Consider the following 17,773-nt stretch of genomic DNA (forward strand, 5'->3'; position numbering starts at 1 on the left):
CGAAAACGTGACGACTTTACGTGAGGTAACTGAAACAGGATTTCCGCATTTGGGACAAAGAAACCATGTCGCCATTCGCGATTTGTAGACTTACGCGGTAAGGATTTATGCGAGGTAATCATGTACACATCTACGTTTATTTGTGCGCTGTGTATCTGTATAAAAATAATGCCCTCAGAGTGCCGTCTTGTTAGAATAAACAGTTTCTCATTTCCATCAGCTCAACTCGGCAGTAATAGTATAATGGGACATAACGTACAAGGAAACAAAAGTGCGATGACACCGGCTACATTTGAGCGACCAGTGGGCTCTTCACGAATCTTGGCGGCAGCATCATGAGGAAAAGCAGGCAATCAAGAGCGATGAGAAGCCAGAAGGTTACGTAATATGATCCGGAGACGTCAGCAATGATACCTGCAAGAAGTGGATGGCGGGAGATGAGATTTTAAAATGAATATCAATGATAAACTTTCATCTCAAGTAAAACGGTTCGTTTTAATTGAGACTGAAAGCGGCATAGGTGCATATCCTCTCACAACGTATTTGTTGTCATCCTTTCGCACATGGCAGATATAATTTGTTTTTGTACAGATATAGACAATGGGTCAGAAAGCAGTAACTTTACTTACTTACTTAGAAAGGAGTATTCTTTCTTTAAACAGCTTTTCTAGGATGGCTCGAAGTTTTGCAAGTTTCGAATTAAGATTCACGGAAACAGACTTGATTGAAAACATTCGCGGATTATTAAAACGGTTACAACATAAATTTATAGCATTCAAAGTACATTATTGTATTAAACACAATTGTTTGTCATACATTTGTCACACACAATAAAATTAACTATTCAGTTCTCATACTATCTTCTTCCATCACAATACTAGCTCTTCCAAATTCAAAACATTAATATTTCGTCTGCGCAGTTACTGTGGTATACTTTGAAATCTTCTGCTCATAATCTTGGTATACTGCATGCAATAAAAGTGGAGAGCATAATAGTGAAGAGTCAAAGCCGGTGATCCAGACTCCGATACAATAAAAATTCAATACCTTTCTCAATCGCTTTCTAAAATCTTTCGAGAATAGGCCAGTGCGCAGCAACGACCTCTCCAACAAAGACTTTGCAAAACATGGAATAGTCTTCAAGAAGAGCAGTTGAAAACAGCCATGCAGGAAGTGGTATTTTACATGGCAGGGCTGCACGAATGGCTTTTGGCTTTTGTGTGTACAGTTCTGGTCGAGGTGAGGATTTAGCTTTTAACGTTTTGCGAGATATTCAGAAACCACTCTATGAGATGTCAGAGAGCATGCAATTCTAAGGGGTATCAAAAGTTTATTTGATGAAAATCGGTTTTGAAATGGCTGAGATATCCAAAAACAATGTGAAACAAAGAAATCCTAATAAAGGCGTGGCCTGTAGTCTTTTATTATTATCACGTTTTTGGATATCATTTGAAAACCAATTTTCATCAAATAAACGTTGAATCCTTCTTAAAATTGCATGCTCTTTCATATTTCATAAGAGGTTTCTCATTATCTCACTTAGGAATGTTCAAAACATGAATCCCCACCTCAACCAGTACTGTACAGGCCCTTTAATGTTGCTGAAAAGAATCAACATTCACCTGTAAATACCAATCCGCACATAGTTCATTTACAAAACAGTTGTCATGAAGCCCTATCTAGGTTTTGAATACCTCAGATGCAAATCCATTTCAAGAGAAGGTCTGCAATGACCTTTATCTACACATGCCCAGATTGGAACTGTGAACTGGCTTACAGGCAGTGTACAAAACATACTACATGAAATCATCCACAAACATGACACTCAAGATATGCTTTCCTGAAAACACTGTGTCAAAATGAGCAACTGGCTAAGTTAGAATGGTAGATGGAATTCCCATCCCGGCATCACCGTCATACAAGCATGATCTTACCGACAAAAAGAGACCCGAGCAGGGATCCAACGCCGAAAGAGATGTCTGAAATGGCAAAGAGCAGCGGGAAGTATCTGAGCGGGGCGCGATCTTTGCTGATGATGATGATGAGCGTAGCCCGTGAAGCGATACTAAGGGAGGAGGCGAAGGCCGCGACGAGCATGATGGAATAGTTGAAGAGGAGAATGTCTAGGAGAAGAGAGACCGCGTTCACGACGGTCATCAACAGAAAGATGTCCGTGGGAGTGCTGATCCGGCTGCTGACGGCCCCGCTAAATGCGCGTGCAAAGAAGCTCGCGATCGCCGCGGAGATGGCCATGTACACGGCGTGCATGGGGGTAATCCCCCGGTTCACAGCGCGAGGGATGAGGAAGGCGTGCCACGAGCCGTCGACCATCGAGAAGACGCATGTGCTAAGGATGACGACATTCTGGCACGGATCCCGACAAAATAACGACTGCTTCCATTTGCGACGAATGTTCGACCAATTCCAAGATCTACTGGCACGATCTTCGTCTTTATCCGTCCACTCGGATGCGTGCTCGCGGCGTTTTCTACACGATTTTAAGTTCTCTTCGCGACACTGCTCTCCATCTTCGTCACACGCATTCCGTAATGGCACCTCATGCGGTTGCTTGTAGGTGTCGTCACCCTCTTCCAACTGAACTACATCTTGTGAAAGACGTTCGCTCTCAGCACCATCAATGTTTTCAGCCGTCCTTCGCCTCACGTCCAGGATCAACACAAAGGGTATGATGTTTCCAAGGAGAGCGCCTACAAGACGGAGAGCGCCTCGCCACCCGTACTCTCTCATGAGAAATTCACCCAGCAGCGGTACTAACGCCATGCCACAGGCGTAGCCAGATTTACCGACGCCGTAGAAGGCGTTGAAACGTCTGGGCTCTACTTCGTTTAGACCGATGACGAGGCACGTCGACATTATACTGCTTCCGAGTCCTGCGACAAAAAATGAAATGGTATATCAATGGTGTCAAAGAATGTTTTTGCTGAATTTATCTCTTGCATTAATTGAGAACATGAACATGATGATGAAACAGCATTATTATAACGCCATTTATTTATGAAAACACGGCTCCCACAATGTGTCAAACATCATTCACAAAGTTGCTGAAAAATAGGTCTATATCTACATTAAACCAGCAGTAAAACGGGTGGCATGTAAAGACGAATGCTTAAGACAAAAAAAAAATACGATGTACTCTAGAATGACTACAGAATGATGTACAACATGTCAACCTTTGTAGATGATGTGTGCAACTAATATAGCGCTTTGCCAAAGTGCATAATGAGAGGAATCTGACTATCTTATGCAACATATTTCCTCACCCTGTAAATTGTCTTTGAAAGTAGTAATCAAGCCACATGCATCAGGGTCCAAGGTAATGATACAAGAGTTGATAGTGTCAATTTCACTGAAAACATCCATGCTGTACAGACAAAGATTATAGATTACAATATTGGTAGGAACGCAGATGGTACGTGTATTACATGTCGAACAATACGTACCATGGACTTACTGGTTTATTCTTCCTTGTGATTCAAAGTGAAAAGGTGAAAACCTTTGGAGGGAAGGTAACCTGTTTATTGGTGCCCGTTTTATGCAACATGGTTCGTCAGGTAAAAACAATTCCAGAATTGGCATATCGTACATTGCACGGATTTATTTCTTATTAGTTAATTGATATCTATTATTCTACTGTATATCAAAATAACACGAGCAAATTAAGAATAGAAAGTACATGATGTAGTAGTGTGCCAAAGTACAATGCGGCATGAAGGTGTTCTACAACGTCTTAAGAATGGCAATCATGAACAGTTTAACAAGTTTTGAAATTGTAGGTCAATGTAAAATTATGACGCAGGGAAATCTTGGCCACTCTTGCTGGAGGTAAGAAATCACCCAGGACCACCCAAGAGATAGAATGAATAAATAACATTTTCATGCCTCATTGTCGGGAATGAGGGTGGCGGGAACCGTTCCGAGAGGTGTCTTCAAAGGGATAGTACAGTTTCGGTTGAGGTGCATGGGGCTACAAGTTTTCTACGTTTTTTGATGATGATTTTTTTTAAGATAATGAAACACCTCATATGAAAGAGAATACAATTATTTAGAGGAACTCAAGGTTTATTTGAAGGAAATTGGTTTTCAAATAGCTGAGATATCCAACACAAAAGCAATCCTAATCATAAGAGACGGGACCTGCTTCCTATTTAGATTGCTATGTTTTACATTGCTTTCTGATGTCTCGGCCATTTCAAAGCCGATTTTCATCAAATGAACTTTAAATTTCTCTTACAAAACTTGTTTATGCTCTTTCTGATTTTATAAAGTGGTTTCTAAGTTTCTTGCAAAAAAGTTAAAGGCTGAATCCTCAATTCAACCAGTACTATACCATCCCTCTAATTTGTCAGAGGTTATCGCTGTCACTAACCTGAAAGTGTCACCATGGTCATCAAGTACAAATTATTCATTGCAAAGGAAGCGAAGATGAGACCCAGAGACGAAAGCAGCGCTCCAAGAACAAGCTGAAACCGGCGAAGGATATCGCGATGGTAGAGATACGCCACTATGGGACCTGTGGACAGATGAAAAAGAATCATACTGAGCATTCCGGAACAGAGTGGGGATTGCCCGCAGATGTCCACGCAAAACACCAGTAGAAGGGCCGTAGCGGTAGCACTGCACAGGCAACTCCCATGCAACTAGCTAGTAACAACTACAGTAACTAGAAACACGTCCAGCAGGTAAGACGCACGCGAAACTCGCCCAAATCCTTGTCCGCCCGCAGAAGCTTACCCTGTGTGCTGGAAAATCCATACACGCAACAAGCCCACGTAGCTTGCCCGGAAAGGTGTGACAGGGCAGGGCCTGAGGGGCTAAGTTTTGAGCATGATTAAAACTTTCCCGTGTGAGTAGTGGGGATTGCCCGCAGAGGTCCACGCAGAACACTAGTAGGAGGCCCGTAGCTGCCGCAAGTCACAGGCACTTGACCGGCCGCTTGAAGTACGTAACTTGCCCGTGGATCTATGCTTTGCGCCGGAATCGCGTGTCATCTGCGTGACATTCTGTGAGACATCTGCCATATCAAATTCCTTCAGAGGAATTTATTCCTCCGGGTAGCAAAAATTGTTCTTCGCAAGTCACACGCAAGGCTTGCCCGGAAAGGTGTGACACGGCCTTTATCTTTGAAGGCATCGTAACATTGATTTGGACACTGTATGCAGAACCAACAAAAAGGGAACAACGGTCAAATCATGCTAATGACTGGGATTGACATTAATACAAACATTTCGACACACTTACAGTCCAAATAGGCCTTAGATTTATTTATTTATTTATTTAATTTTTTTTTTTTTTTGGGGGGGGGGGTTATATTTCGCACTGCCTTGTAATACGCTGAGTCAAGATGATGAAGCTATATTAAACATGAACCCCATATACAGTAACTACAAGTCATTGTATAACATGTTTCAAACATTTTCCAGATCACAAATTAATTCAATTTTTGCTATCATTATGAACCATTTCGGGGAAGGAATCGCTTGCAGATCTGATTTCTCGCACCGAGCAAGGACTGTTCCGCACGATACTGTAGAAATTATTATGTACATATTGGTCCGAATTCACGAAGGTGGTACAAATGAAACCATGGTTTAAATCCATGGACAAAAACCATGGAGCGCCAAGTGTCGCATGGAATATTTCGTTACGAAATTGGTCATTTCGTCGATGAAATGATTATTTTGTAACGAAATGACACCATTTTGTAACTAAATGAACATTTCGTCCACGAAATGATAATTTTGTTAACGAAACGGTCATTTTGTTGACGAAATGACCAATGAAAATACAAATTATTCGACTGGATATATCTGGGAACTGATTTCACATATCAGTCTTAAAAAACACAACTGGAAGATTGCGTTTTCGATATTAGCTTCATTTGTTGGAAATGAAAAGTAACCGTCGAACCGTATCCTCAAGGACACAAGAATGTGCCTGTGGAATTATTTCGTGCATCGATGCGCAGACAACCGTAGCCAGAACTGTTCTGTTTCTAACTTTACTTTTGGTTATTGTATTTAATTCCATATCATGCTGTTGTATTTCAGTCAGTCCACATTTCAATCAGGTGCAAATCGCATGTACACTGATCGTTTGCGCTGCAATACAATATTTTTTTTAATGTGTGTGTGTGTGTGTGTGTGTGTTAGTTGTTTTGTTTTGTTTTTATAAGATTCGTTGGATTGATGTAAAACAAATTATCACGCATGTACTTCCTGTCATTAGCAAAATGACTGACCAGTCGGTGACTTAAAGGACAAGTTCACCTTCATAAACATAAGGATTGAGAAAAATGTAGCAATATTAGTAGAACACATCATTGAAAGTTTGAGGAAAATCGGACAATCCGTTCAAAAGTTATGAATTTTTGAAGTTTTTGTGAAGTAACCGTTGGATGAGAAGACTACTGCAGTGTACGATGTCACATGCGTACAACAATATAAGGAAAATATAAAGAGAATTTCACAAAAATTTTATCTTTTGAAAAAAGTACACATTCCCTTGACTCGTTACCGACATATATCATGGGTAATATTATTCCTCCTACCTTTAGAAAGAGGCAAGTCAAATGCTCTTTTATTATGCGAAAAAAAAATGAAAATATGTTGAATTTTCTTTACATTTTCTTTATACTGTTGTACTCATATGACATCACAAATTATGAATTTGCATATTTAATCGACATTATGAGCTCACAATCCCCTCCATCTTGATTTGAAATTATCGGGTGATAATCATTTTTGTTCATTCTGCATAAAAGGTAACGTTAATACATTGGACGAGTTCAAAAAAGTCACGACATATAGAAGGTAATATGTTTATGCAGATTAAACGCTCTAATTTGCTTTCGAACTTAGGGATTCCTGCATATACACTTCATTGAACTAATTGGATCATAGTGAGATTTCACCTTTTTTTCTCAACTTTATCTTAAAATGTCTCTGGCAGTCACATTTTCTCAAATTCCTTTCATTGTATGAATTATTAAACGCCTCAACAAAAGACAAAGTTGAATGAAGATCGTTAGTTACTAGTTACGATCAGACGGTGGTTCTTTAACCCGGAGGAATAACTCTCTTCGAGGATAAGTTCTGGCCCCTTCACTACGACGTGCGCTCACACGGAACAACTGTATCATACCCTTCTATGATAAAACCATAGAACCGGAAGTTTCGCGATGACCCCAGAACTAACGAGAGTGACATCCACGCACGTACAAGTAGTGTATTTACATTGACACGGAAGTAGAGGAAAATGCGGGGGATGAGGGCTGAGTTCATGGACAGGTCGCACTTATTTACAAGTTCACATTGACAAGTTCTGTCGAGTGGGGACCCCCGCGGTTCGTTGACAGAGCGTTAACCATGAGATATCTTGTGGCGGATAGCCATCTTCAGTTAACTTCAAGTTAGCTATCTTCGAGTACGTCTATACTACACGTTGCTTATATGCTGCGTTCCCAGCGATCCGTTACGAACGCCATGCAGGATTGACCATTCCTAACTGATTGTGGACAGTTTATTCAGCGTAATTTCACGTTTGAATACGAGGTGACGTGAGTCGAAACCGGCTAGTAAGAGTTGATATGCTTGGATGCGATATGGTCACGATTGGTCTATTTCAATCAATACGATCTGTCACGATCTGGTCCCCCGTTCAAATTCGATCAGATAGGATTGCTCCGATTGAGCGCACGATTGGTACCGATGTAACACGATCAGTACAATCGGGATCCCCGATCTAGTACGTGCCGCTACGTTCTAATGACGTTCCAATATACGACTAGATGCAGATGCGCTCTGTTGCGATAGGATACGATATCTTTCATGATGGGGATCGAGGGCGACTACCACTTTGAGCTACGATTGGGCCCAAAGGGAGTATCATAGCTCGGCTAACAGCAACCCACAACCATTGATGATGGCAAAGGCTGACAGGTTGAGGATGATGACAACGCAACATTTTGCAGTATTGAAGTATGTACATATTACATTATCATCAGAGAGGAAGGTTAGGATCATCCAGACCAGCACAACCTCTCCAGGACCCCGTTTACAGTGCGAGGCTCGGCCGCGGCCGAGCCCTCCTTCATTTCAGTGTAAACGCGGAAAAGGCCAAATGCGAGGCCAAATTGGCCGCGCATTCGGCCTCGCTCTGGAGGTGGCCTCTTCTTAGTGTAAACGCAAACTGGGCCAATAATGCGCGGCCAATTTTAGTCTGGCTTCCAAATCCTCTGCCTGTACTATTTCGCTATTTAGGATATTAACCCCCTAAATGTCGAAAACTAGTATAGTTTAAGGTGGTTTTGTCCTGCAAAGGATTTTTTCCTTCGGCAAAGGCCTTTGCCCGAACGGCGACTTCGTCGCCACAGAATTCAGTTGGCAAAGGGTCTGAAAACCAGACAATACCGAATTGCGTTTGTTTACAAGCAGAGCGACACTACGACAAAATATTGAAAGGTTTGAGGCCAGCAGTGTAAACGGACAAAATTGCGAGGCTCGGCCGCGCAATTGAGGCCGGCCCCGCACTGTAAACGGGGTCCAGGGGCCCGTTTCATAAACTTGTCATCAGTGACATGTTGTCATAGATGTGACAAGCTACTGAAATCCTTGCATCTGATTGGCTGAGAGCAAATTTGTCATAGAAATTTGTCACTAATAACAAGTTTTATGAAACGGGCCCCTGGTCCCTCCTCTAAATCAACCTATAAAGAAACTGAGAGATTATTCAATCTTTGACATGCCTACTCTCCCCCTAAAACAAAAACAAAAAACCCATCACGTGTACACACACAACCCCAAATATATTACATGAGATGATTGCCCCCTCTTCCCCGGGGAAAAAAACCCAAAAAACAAAACAAAACAAAACACACACACACACACAAAATATTCACGACAATTTGCGACTTTCTCTGAAATACAGTACATGTACAAAATAAAATATAATTATGACTAGCAGCACCCGTGGAAATCCACGGGTCTGAGGACCTCGTATTTTTTTAATTTATTCATATTTCTTTCGCCCCGTTTTATTACTTAAAACTTCCCGGGTTTTTTTTTTTTTTTTTTTTTATACATGAGTCCTCCCTGGCCCCAACAGACACACATCTTTTCTCTTTATTCGAAGCTTGAAAGTAGCTTACACTGTATAATAAAAATGTCATGATTCATACTTCTTTACCACATTTTCATAGAAAAAAAAAATGATTTTCCCACAGAATGCAATTAGCATCTAATTAAGTGAGTTGTCGTCCGTTCCTAATGTTGATACACTTGCTTGATCGATCACTACACACACATAAACACAAACACACACACACACACACACCTTTTCGGTTCATATAAAAAGATGCAAATAAGTTATATCATCATTTATATTTCTTTTTCCCACGTTTTTATTTGAAAAAAAAAAAACCGTCTGTGCCCCTTCCACGCGATGACAATCTCATCTGAGCGTTATGACTTGTTCCTGAAATGCATTTGATGGATCATTCATCGTTTTTCATCTCTCTCTCTTTCTTTCTGATGTTCTTTAATTCCCTCTCGAGAACATGTATCTATAAATCAGACTTTTCATCAACCCACCCGCTCATGTGACTCGGACTTTTGTTGTATTTTTTTACTTCATTTTTTATATATCTGTGTGTTTTTTTTTTCATAAAAAATTGTGCTGTTTGTGTGTTTAGACTTTATAGAATTGCCACTGGAAGTACGCTAACCATCCCACTGCTAGTACCTCCTTGGTTGTACAGGATCAAATAGAGTATGAGAGAGGGAGAGGAATTCGAAGAGAGAGTTTAATTTCCAGAGAATGTTTTCTGTCCTCTTTGTCTGTCTTTGTTTTGCTCTTTTCTGATAGCATTTCCCCCCTTTCGAGAACAGGTGTCTGCATCAACGAAATAAGGCCTTTCAGAAAATGACCTGACAATCAGACTCGGACTGTCGCTGTTTTTTCTTCTGTTTTTGACTTCAAATAAAAGCCCACTGTGCGACAACAGAACTCCACCCATATGGCCTATCGCCCATGGCGAAATAGGCAAGCTCCTGTGTATACAATGTAGTACCGGTCTCGGTCTGGAGCCGACGGCTTCGGAGGAGATAGCCTCACAAAAAAAGCACGGGAAGGCATGGCGGCGATCCTCACGCGATCATATCATAGATGAACTAGAATCTAAAATCATTATTGATTTATTTAACAATGTTTAACATAGTATAAACACAACTGAAAAGTAATTCCCGGCTAATCAAAATAATGCCAATATTTTGTGGGTTTTTTTTTTTTAACGAAAAAGTTTCACAGATTTACACAAAATCATTCGGCAGGGGTGATGTTACACTAATTGACTAACTTTTGTGTGAAAATAAGAGAGATCTTCAACGTCATGTACGAGTGGCCACATCCAATATATTCCATTCACGAGAATGGTAACTTTGAAAAAGTCACAAAAGTTATGTTTGTTGGGTATCTTCTGTGAAATACTCTGCCTCTGGTGCATTTTTTATTGGCGTTGTTATTTTATCATCCATTGTTTTTTTTTTTTTTGATTTCTAGCTCCACCTTTTGAAGTGTGCATGCTCATGAAATTCACTCAACCAAGACACAAAACTCCTTCACTCGACATGCTGTGCTGTTACGTCATGTTGGTTACAAAAATATCTGATGCCAATTCTTTCAATTAATAAAATTCTGCAGTACTTTTTTTTCCTCTAAATTTGTGCTCAACCAAAACCTAAGAAACGTGATAAGTGTCAGGATAGATGTGAAGAGGTCAAAAAAATGAATGTTGAAACAGCAAAAACCCTTACGATTGAAATCATACACAAGAAACAGAATGCTTCACGGACCCCCACAAGAACAATGTATATACTAACCTAGGTGTTAAAAATCCCATTTTTGAGCCTTAATACTTCAAAAACTATACAGCAGATAACACTTCCATTGATGTGAGTAATAGCCGAGTAGTGTACAATTTAGTTGGAGATGATTTGAATATGAGAGCATGAATCAGTTTCATTAAATTCATGATTAATTTCAGTTAAGTTCCAGATTTTGGTCAAATTTGAACCCTCTGTACAAAATTGAACTTTTACACAGTACAGAAACTACAATGTGTGCGCGCGCTTACAATGACCCTGAACAATAGACATGAATACCACGAATTCCACCTTTTCAGAGCTCTGCTGACAAGGCTTCTGGGCCCCGTTGCTAGAAACTTTGCGTTTAAACGCAACTTGCAACTGATTGTCACTGGCCAATCAAAATCATGGTTACATGCATGTCTTCTTAATAAGGCAGACCCTGAGCCAATCAGAATGGTTGTTTCAAAATTAGCAATTATTTGCAATTGATTGCAACTTTCTTGCAACGGGGCCCAGTTGCTCCAAGGCACATGAATGCTTTATTAATAATTCATGTTGGATTGCCCTTGGGCACTGCTAGTTTGAATTCATGGTAAGGTAAAATGCATTAAAAAAGTGAGCACATGCTTTAATGCCCGTGATGTGCTTTCATACACTATGTGATATTAATTCAGGATAAAGACTATAGCTGTGATAGTGGAATTTCGCATGAATATGTAATAGAGCATTCAAACCCTGGCCACTGTTCAGGATCCTCCCATACACACTAACGGACCCCTGTGCAAAGTGAAAGTTTTGTACAGAGGGTTGAAAATAGAGCAAAATCTGAAACCTAACTTAGAAATAAATATTGAATTTAATGAAACTGATTTATGCTCTAATTTTTACATTACCTCCAACAAAATTGTACACTATTCAGCTACAGCACATATCCATGTCAATGTTAGTTTTTGAACTATTAATGATCAAAAGTGGGAAATGAGTTGTTTTTTTTTTCTTTTCTTAACACTAAATGATTTTATTCTAGTTATTTTTACAGAGTAATTTGCCTTTGATGTGTGCTCACTCATGGAACTACTTTTTGAACTACTTTTTGTGTGTCTGTATAATGGTAATATTATAACAATAATAATGATAAATAATTATATATATATATATATATATATATATATATATATAATAAATACATATTTATACACATATATTCACAAGACAATTCTTAATTAATACAACATTAATCTCACGAAATGATGAACAATTTAATTACATTTACCTCACAAATAATGCTAACAAAGTGCCCCTACAATCATACAATATTAATCATTTGGAAATGATAGCCTAATGATGTAGGCTACCACCTCGAAGAATACAAATACGAGCAAAGTGAGGGCAAATAAGCAAAAAATAAGCGGATGGGAATTTGATCCCCATTGATACATGATTAAGAAGCACGATTAGACGAGTTTCGCTGCGTTTCGTTACGATCCATGACGATCTGATGATGATCACGATCAAAAATCAATCGTGTTGATTGTAGAAAACCGTCCAAAAACTTTCTACCATTTTATAGCTCAGTTGCCACGATTGACCTCAAGATCTGATATGATTTGATAAGATCACGATTGCTCCACAATGAAGACCACGATTTCACTCGTGGCACCAATCGTGATGGTGTAACGCCGCATAAGAGGAATTCAAAGTTTATGTGATGAAAATTAGTTTTAACACAAAGCGATCCTCATAAAGAGTGGGTCCTACCTTTCATTATGATCGCTTTGTTTTGGATATCTTAGCCATTTCAAAACCAATTTTCAGCAAATTAACACTTTCTCTTAGAATTATACGCTTTTTCATATTTCATAACAGTTTTCTCATTACTTGAAAAAAAAAATCATAATTAAAAAACGGTGGAAACCTGAAGCTCCATGTAAACCGAAACTGTGCTATCCTTAAATGCTCACCGTCTGAACGTAACTATAGTGATATTAATATATCAAAAGAAAACAACAACAACAACAACAACCATTGTTTCTAGTATAGTGCCTACAACAAGCTTGTACATGTACGTGTACAGGGACTTCATTATTATTTTTAAATTCACCACTGCACAATGCAAGTTGCGCTTGACTGATAATACCTGACTATGTAAATATTACTGTGTACAAAAGCAGACTCACGGATAATGCGCACAGCCGGTTTTTGATCAAGCTGAATACCTAAGGCAAATGTGAAACGATTGAACAAACTCAACTTAACGTCATTATCTCGATTTTTCAAGGTAAGTTCTCAACGCTATAGTTGCACGAGCAGACATAAGCACACTTACATACAAATGTAGACATAGACACAGACATAGACACACACGCATATTATATAAACATTTCTACCCCCCCCCGAAAAAAAAAAAAAAACCCAGTTCCTCTTCGAAAAACATCGAAAGGAGAAGGAAGTTGCTTTCCATGTTGATTACAATGACGTGCTTTGAGTGATTTCATAGCTGTAATAATGCTTCTTCGCTCTCATCTACTGTCCTATTCGTTGTCATCATTCTAATCATCACAACAAAACAGGCCAAGATGAGCCCTTTGGGAGCCTCAATATGGGGAAATCCAGACCATTTGTTTTAAATCACACTGGCGACGGACAATTGCCAAATTTGTTGAAAATCTGGGAAAGTTGTCTTTTTCGTTTGTTTTTGTTTTTGTTCTTTAATCATACAATACAATGTAACTGAATTGTCGAACTGGGGCCTAATTTGGTCCAAGCCACCCACGGAAGGTTTTGATCTGAATGATTTTGATTTATTGGTTCCTGTATTATCACTGTACATGAACAATCATGTACAGTGCCGTACATTTATACATAAACATCAGTTGTTTACAATATCTGTTTTTCTTCATTGCCTTTACACAATGTACAGCAGAAACCTATCAGCAATACAATGAATAATACAGTACAGCATATTTTACAATTTGCGGATGAAACAAACACCAAGAATTTGTGCTTCAAAATCGTTCTAAAACTTAAGTGAGTTAGTTAGGGGATAGAAACAAGTCAAAGATCCAATGTCAAAATTTGAATCAGTATAATTGATGTTAACATAGTATACAAAATGTAAACAATACTTATAATACAAATGTTTACAAGAATAAAGCAAACAAAACAACCGATCTCACAAATCAAAACAAGCACTGTACGAAGTAAACACACCGATACATTTACCCATAGCATCGATCATTACCTCGACCATTTCCTGTTCCCAAAAGTGCCTACCAGGGACCTCCCTGGGCCCACCCAGTACCTGAGCTTTTTTGAGCTTTTGTGGGCGTGGGGCCCGCTCGAGACTTACATAATGATCTCTCATCCCCTAACTCATGCAGGCAAAAATTTGACTACGGTTGCATTTTCATGAAGAAGATGAAAGTCGGAAAAAGTGGGCTTAGATTTCGTATTTGTCACAGAGAATCACCCTGAATCAAATTTGAAAGTACACTCTAGTGCGATTGAGTCAATATGATAATATACACCGTACATAATAATGCACATGACAGTTTTGTGTGGGTTTTTTTTAACCTATCACTAAAGTAAATCTAATAGAGAGCTCTACAACATCAACATCACACAAAATTTAATCCTCTCTCTAAACTATCACAGTTCATAGAATATTACTTCCGTGTATGTCTGGTATCTCCCCCGTGATTTTACTGAGGTTCTTTGAGCTCTGATTTTCGTGAATATCATCAACATTATAACAGGATGGTGTTTCCCTTTAAATTCTTAGCAAGAGATGACCACAACTGGCAACAGTTATAGACTGAACACTGAATCCCCTTTATGTTATCTCATTCTGTATTTGTTTGTTTTTTATTTATACTTGCTATCATGCACAGGAAAAAAAACCGTATGTGTTTAACAACGTGGCACATATCTTTCTATAGCCACTCCGCAAATGTGATTGCCTCTTTTGAATGCAACAACGTCCTCGTGTCTTGCCCTGTAATGTGTCATGCATTGTGAACGCTTGAATCACTGGACAGATAAATCCACTTCAAACAAGGTCCTCTAGTTTACAACTGAGGGTTAGGTACACAATATACATGGAATATATATGGGAATCAGTGGGAATGCTGGGGGATGATTGTTCCAATTCTTTTGGGATTCATTTAAGAGTACATTATATCTATTGTTGTGTGAAAAAAAAATATTTGATTCAGAATGGTCTCATATTCAAGTAATGTGCAGTTTACTGTAATGTTTCCAGGTTAGCATGCCTGTACAGTGACAGGGCATTAAACTGCACATTACTTGAATATCAGACCGTTCTGAAGCAAATAATTTTCACACAACAATAGATGTACTCTCAGATGAATCCCACAAGAACTGGAACAATCATCCCCCATCATTCCCACTGATCATTTACTTGCCATCCCCTTTAATGCAATTTATCCACTACTCTGCACACGTTGCTTTTTTCTTTATCCCACTGGCGTCCCCTGGACCTGGCGGACGCCAAAGAAAAAAAAAAAATAGCACATAGCATTTCAATGAGAAATTGCCCATTTTGTATATATATTTGTATGTTTCTTATTTCCTTCTTGGAGATTCTGAGGCTGCCATCACTACCAAGCATGTGCTTAAAGATGGCAGGCTCCTGCATGTTTTTTCTTCCTCTTTATTCTGGAACAAGCGTATCCTCGATTCCTTTGATCTCATTGTTATGTTTATATTACCTTAAAGATAGTGATTATGATACTATGAATGTAATGCTTTTTTTCCTATTCTGTTGTCAGATACACGTGTTGTCATTTTTTCTTCATATTTGATTTCCTTGAAAAAAAAAATGCAGAAATAAAATCGAACTAAATTGAACTTTTCTCTCCTCTTCTTCTCTCTTCTCTGACTCACACTATTCTCTTTGTTTTCTATAAATTGAATCTTGTAAATTCATTATTTTTCGAGATCCATGATGTAAAATCACGTTTTTCACATTCTTATTGATTTCATTCAAACACACAAACGCGCGCATACACAAGACAGAACTATTAATACTGTATACCAGAGAGGTGGAAGAGGCTTGGAAGCCCGGCCTACCCCTAGCCCTGTCGCTGTACACAAGACAGTGTCACGGTCGGGCTAAATGTACAGGTACTGTATATCCCTTCCACCTCCCCGAGCCAAACCTCTCAGTCCTGCTATACATGTACAACTGTGCTGCTGCAATCTACAACTAGGACCCTGCTACTACTACAACTAGTATTCATTCGCACATTCCCCCATGCTAATACTGATACTATACCAAGGAGGCAAGTTTTCTCTCACCGCCCTGTATATATGACTATCCTAGACAGAAAGACCCGTCTGTCCGGAGGAGTCTTTTATATTTTTCACGTTATCGCTCTCCTCCGTATACGGAGGGGATCCGTGATATGAAGTCAGACCAGACGCAGTCTCCGCGGAACATTCCCCGACGGCCAGGTACAGACTGATCTTTCGGTCAATGACTATACCGAGTATCCCAGCCATGCCAGCTGTGTAGCTGTGCTACGCAAGAACCCAGCAGCATGAGCATTCATTGACCGAAAGATCGGTCTGTATCTATCTAGTCGTCGGGGATTATGTTCCGCGGAGACTTCGTCTGAATTCACGGATCCTCTGTCTCCGAGAAGGAGAGTGATAACGTCAAAAGAGTGTATGATTCCTCCGGACAGACGGATCTTTTTGTCTAAACGTACGTTATGCATGAGAACTGACCTGGGCAGAACACTGCTGCAGTATATATTCCAAACATGACCCCGTTGTCCGTGGGGGTCAAGCTGAGAGCCACGTTGATGTGAGGGAGGAAGACGCCGAGACATTTCACAACACCCAGCATAAAACATGTCTGCCAAAAGAGCGCTAGGACATACTGAAGGCTGCAAACGTCGGCGGCAGAGATCGCCATGATGTGAACACGACGACCCACAACGACAACATCTGAACAAGAAATGAGCTATTTCTTTGTGCCTCACATCGGAAACGATTATGCCACACGATATGTCATGGTCGGCCTTGAGTGACAAAATGGGTACTGGGGCATGGAAGAAATTACAAGACATGTACACGGACCTCTGCGGCGGCCTGGAGAAGAGTGCCTATTTATTGCGTGCGCGTGTGAAGATTAGTTATCTTCACAATAAATGCGGGCACTATGTTTGGCATTCAAGGGGATCGATTTCTCTCTCACCGAGCTCCCGGGGGCCGTTTTTTTATTATTATTTTTTTTTTTAAGACGGCACAGATTGGGGCATGACGCGTTTTAAACCTATGGGAAAAACGTTGGGTTAGGGTTTTTGGTTAGGGTTAAGGTTAGGGTTAGGGTTAGGGTTGGGGTTCGGGTTCGGGTTAGGGTTAGGGTTTGATGGTTAGGGTTAGGATTAGGATATGGGTTAGGTTTAGGGATAGGGTCCCCAATAGATTTTTAGGGTCCCCAATCTGCGCCGTCTAAAAAAAAAACACGCCTCGGGGGGGGGGGGGGGGGGGGATTCACCATGTACAACAGTATAAGGGAGGTGAGACGATCATTCTCAATTCCCTGCATGGTTTAAATACTAAGTAGACCCACATGGCTGTACCAGGCGAGCTCGAGTAGGAAGTCATCAGTGTATACCACCTCCTCGGTTTGAGCATGGAGCTACTAACAGAGTACTAAGTAGTTAGTTAGTATAGCTCCATGGTTTGAGCAGGGAGGTGGTCTCCTCCACCTGCCTTCAGCCCCTGGCATGATCGAATTCCATGTACAAGTATATGTACTCTGGTAAATTTGTGTCATGATTTTGTGCGCGCATCCTAGTCACGGTCCCGTCAATACACGATGTTAAATTTGGGATTAAAAAGTAATCCTTCAGTGATTG

The 17,773-nt window shown here is 40.0% G+C and overlaps 1 protein-coding gene across 1 annotated transcript; it reads right to left on the reverse strand.

Annotated features, from left to right (window-relative positions):
• Positions 1-16,824, reverse strand: LOC140232198 (monocarboxylate transporter 6-like). Its single transcript, XM_072312335.1, has 4 exons — positions 16,635-16,824; positions 4,388-4,531; positions 1,935-2,891; positions 1-414 (listed from the first exon to the last, which is right to left on the reverse strand). Exons 1-4 carry the CDS (start codon positions 16,822-16,824, stop codon positions 287-289), a joined length of 1,419 nt encoding a protein of 472 aa, XP_072168436.1. The 3' UTR covers positions 1-286.
• Between the last annotated feature and the right edge of the window lie 949 nt (positions 16,825-17,773).

Source organism: Diadema setosum, chromosome 8 (genome assembly GCF_964275005.1).
Source record: "Diadema setosum chromosome 8, eeDiaSeto1, whole genome shotgun sequence".
Lineage (NCBI taxonomy): Eukaryota > Metazoa > Echinodermata > Echinoidea > Diadematoida > Diadematidae > Diadema > Diadema setosum.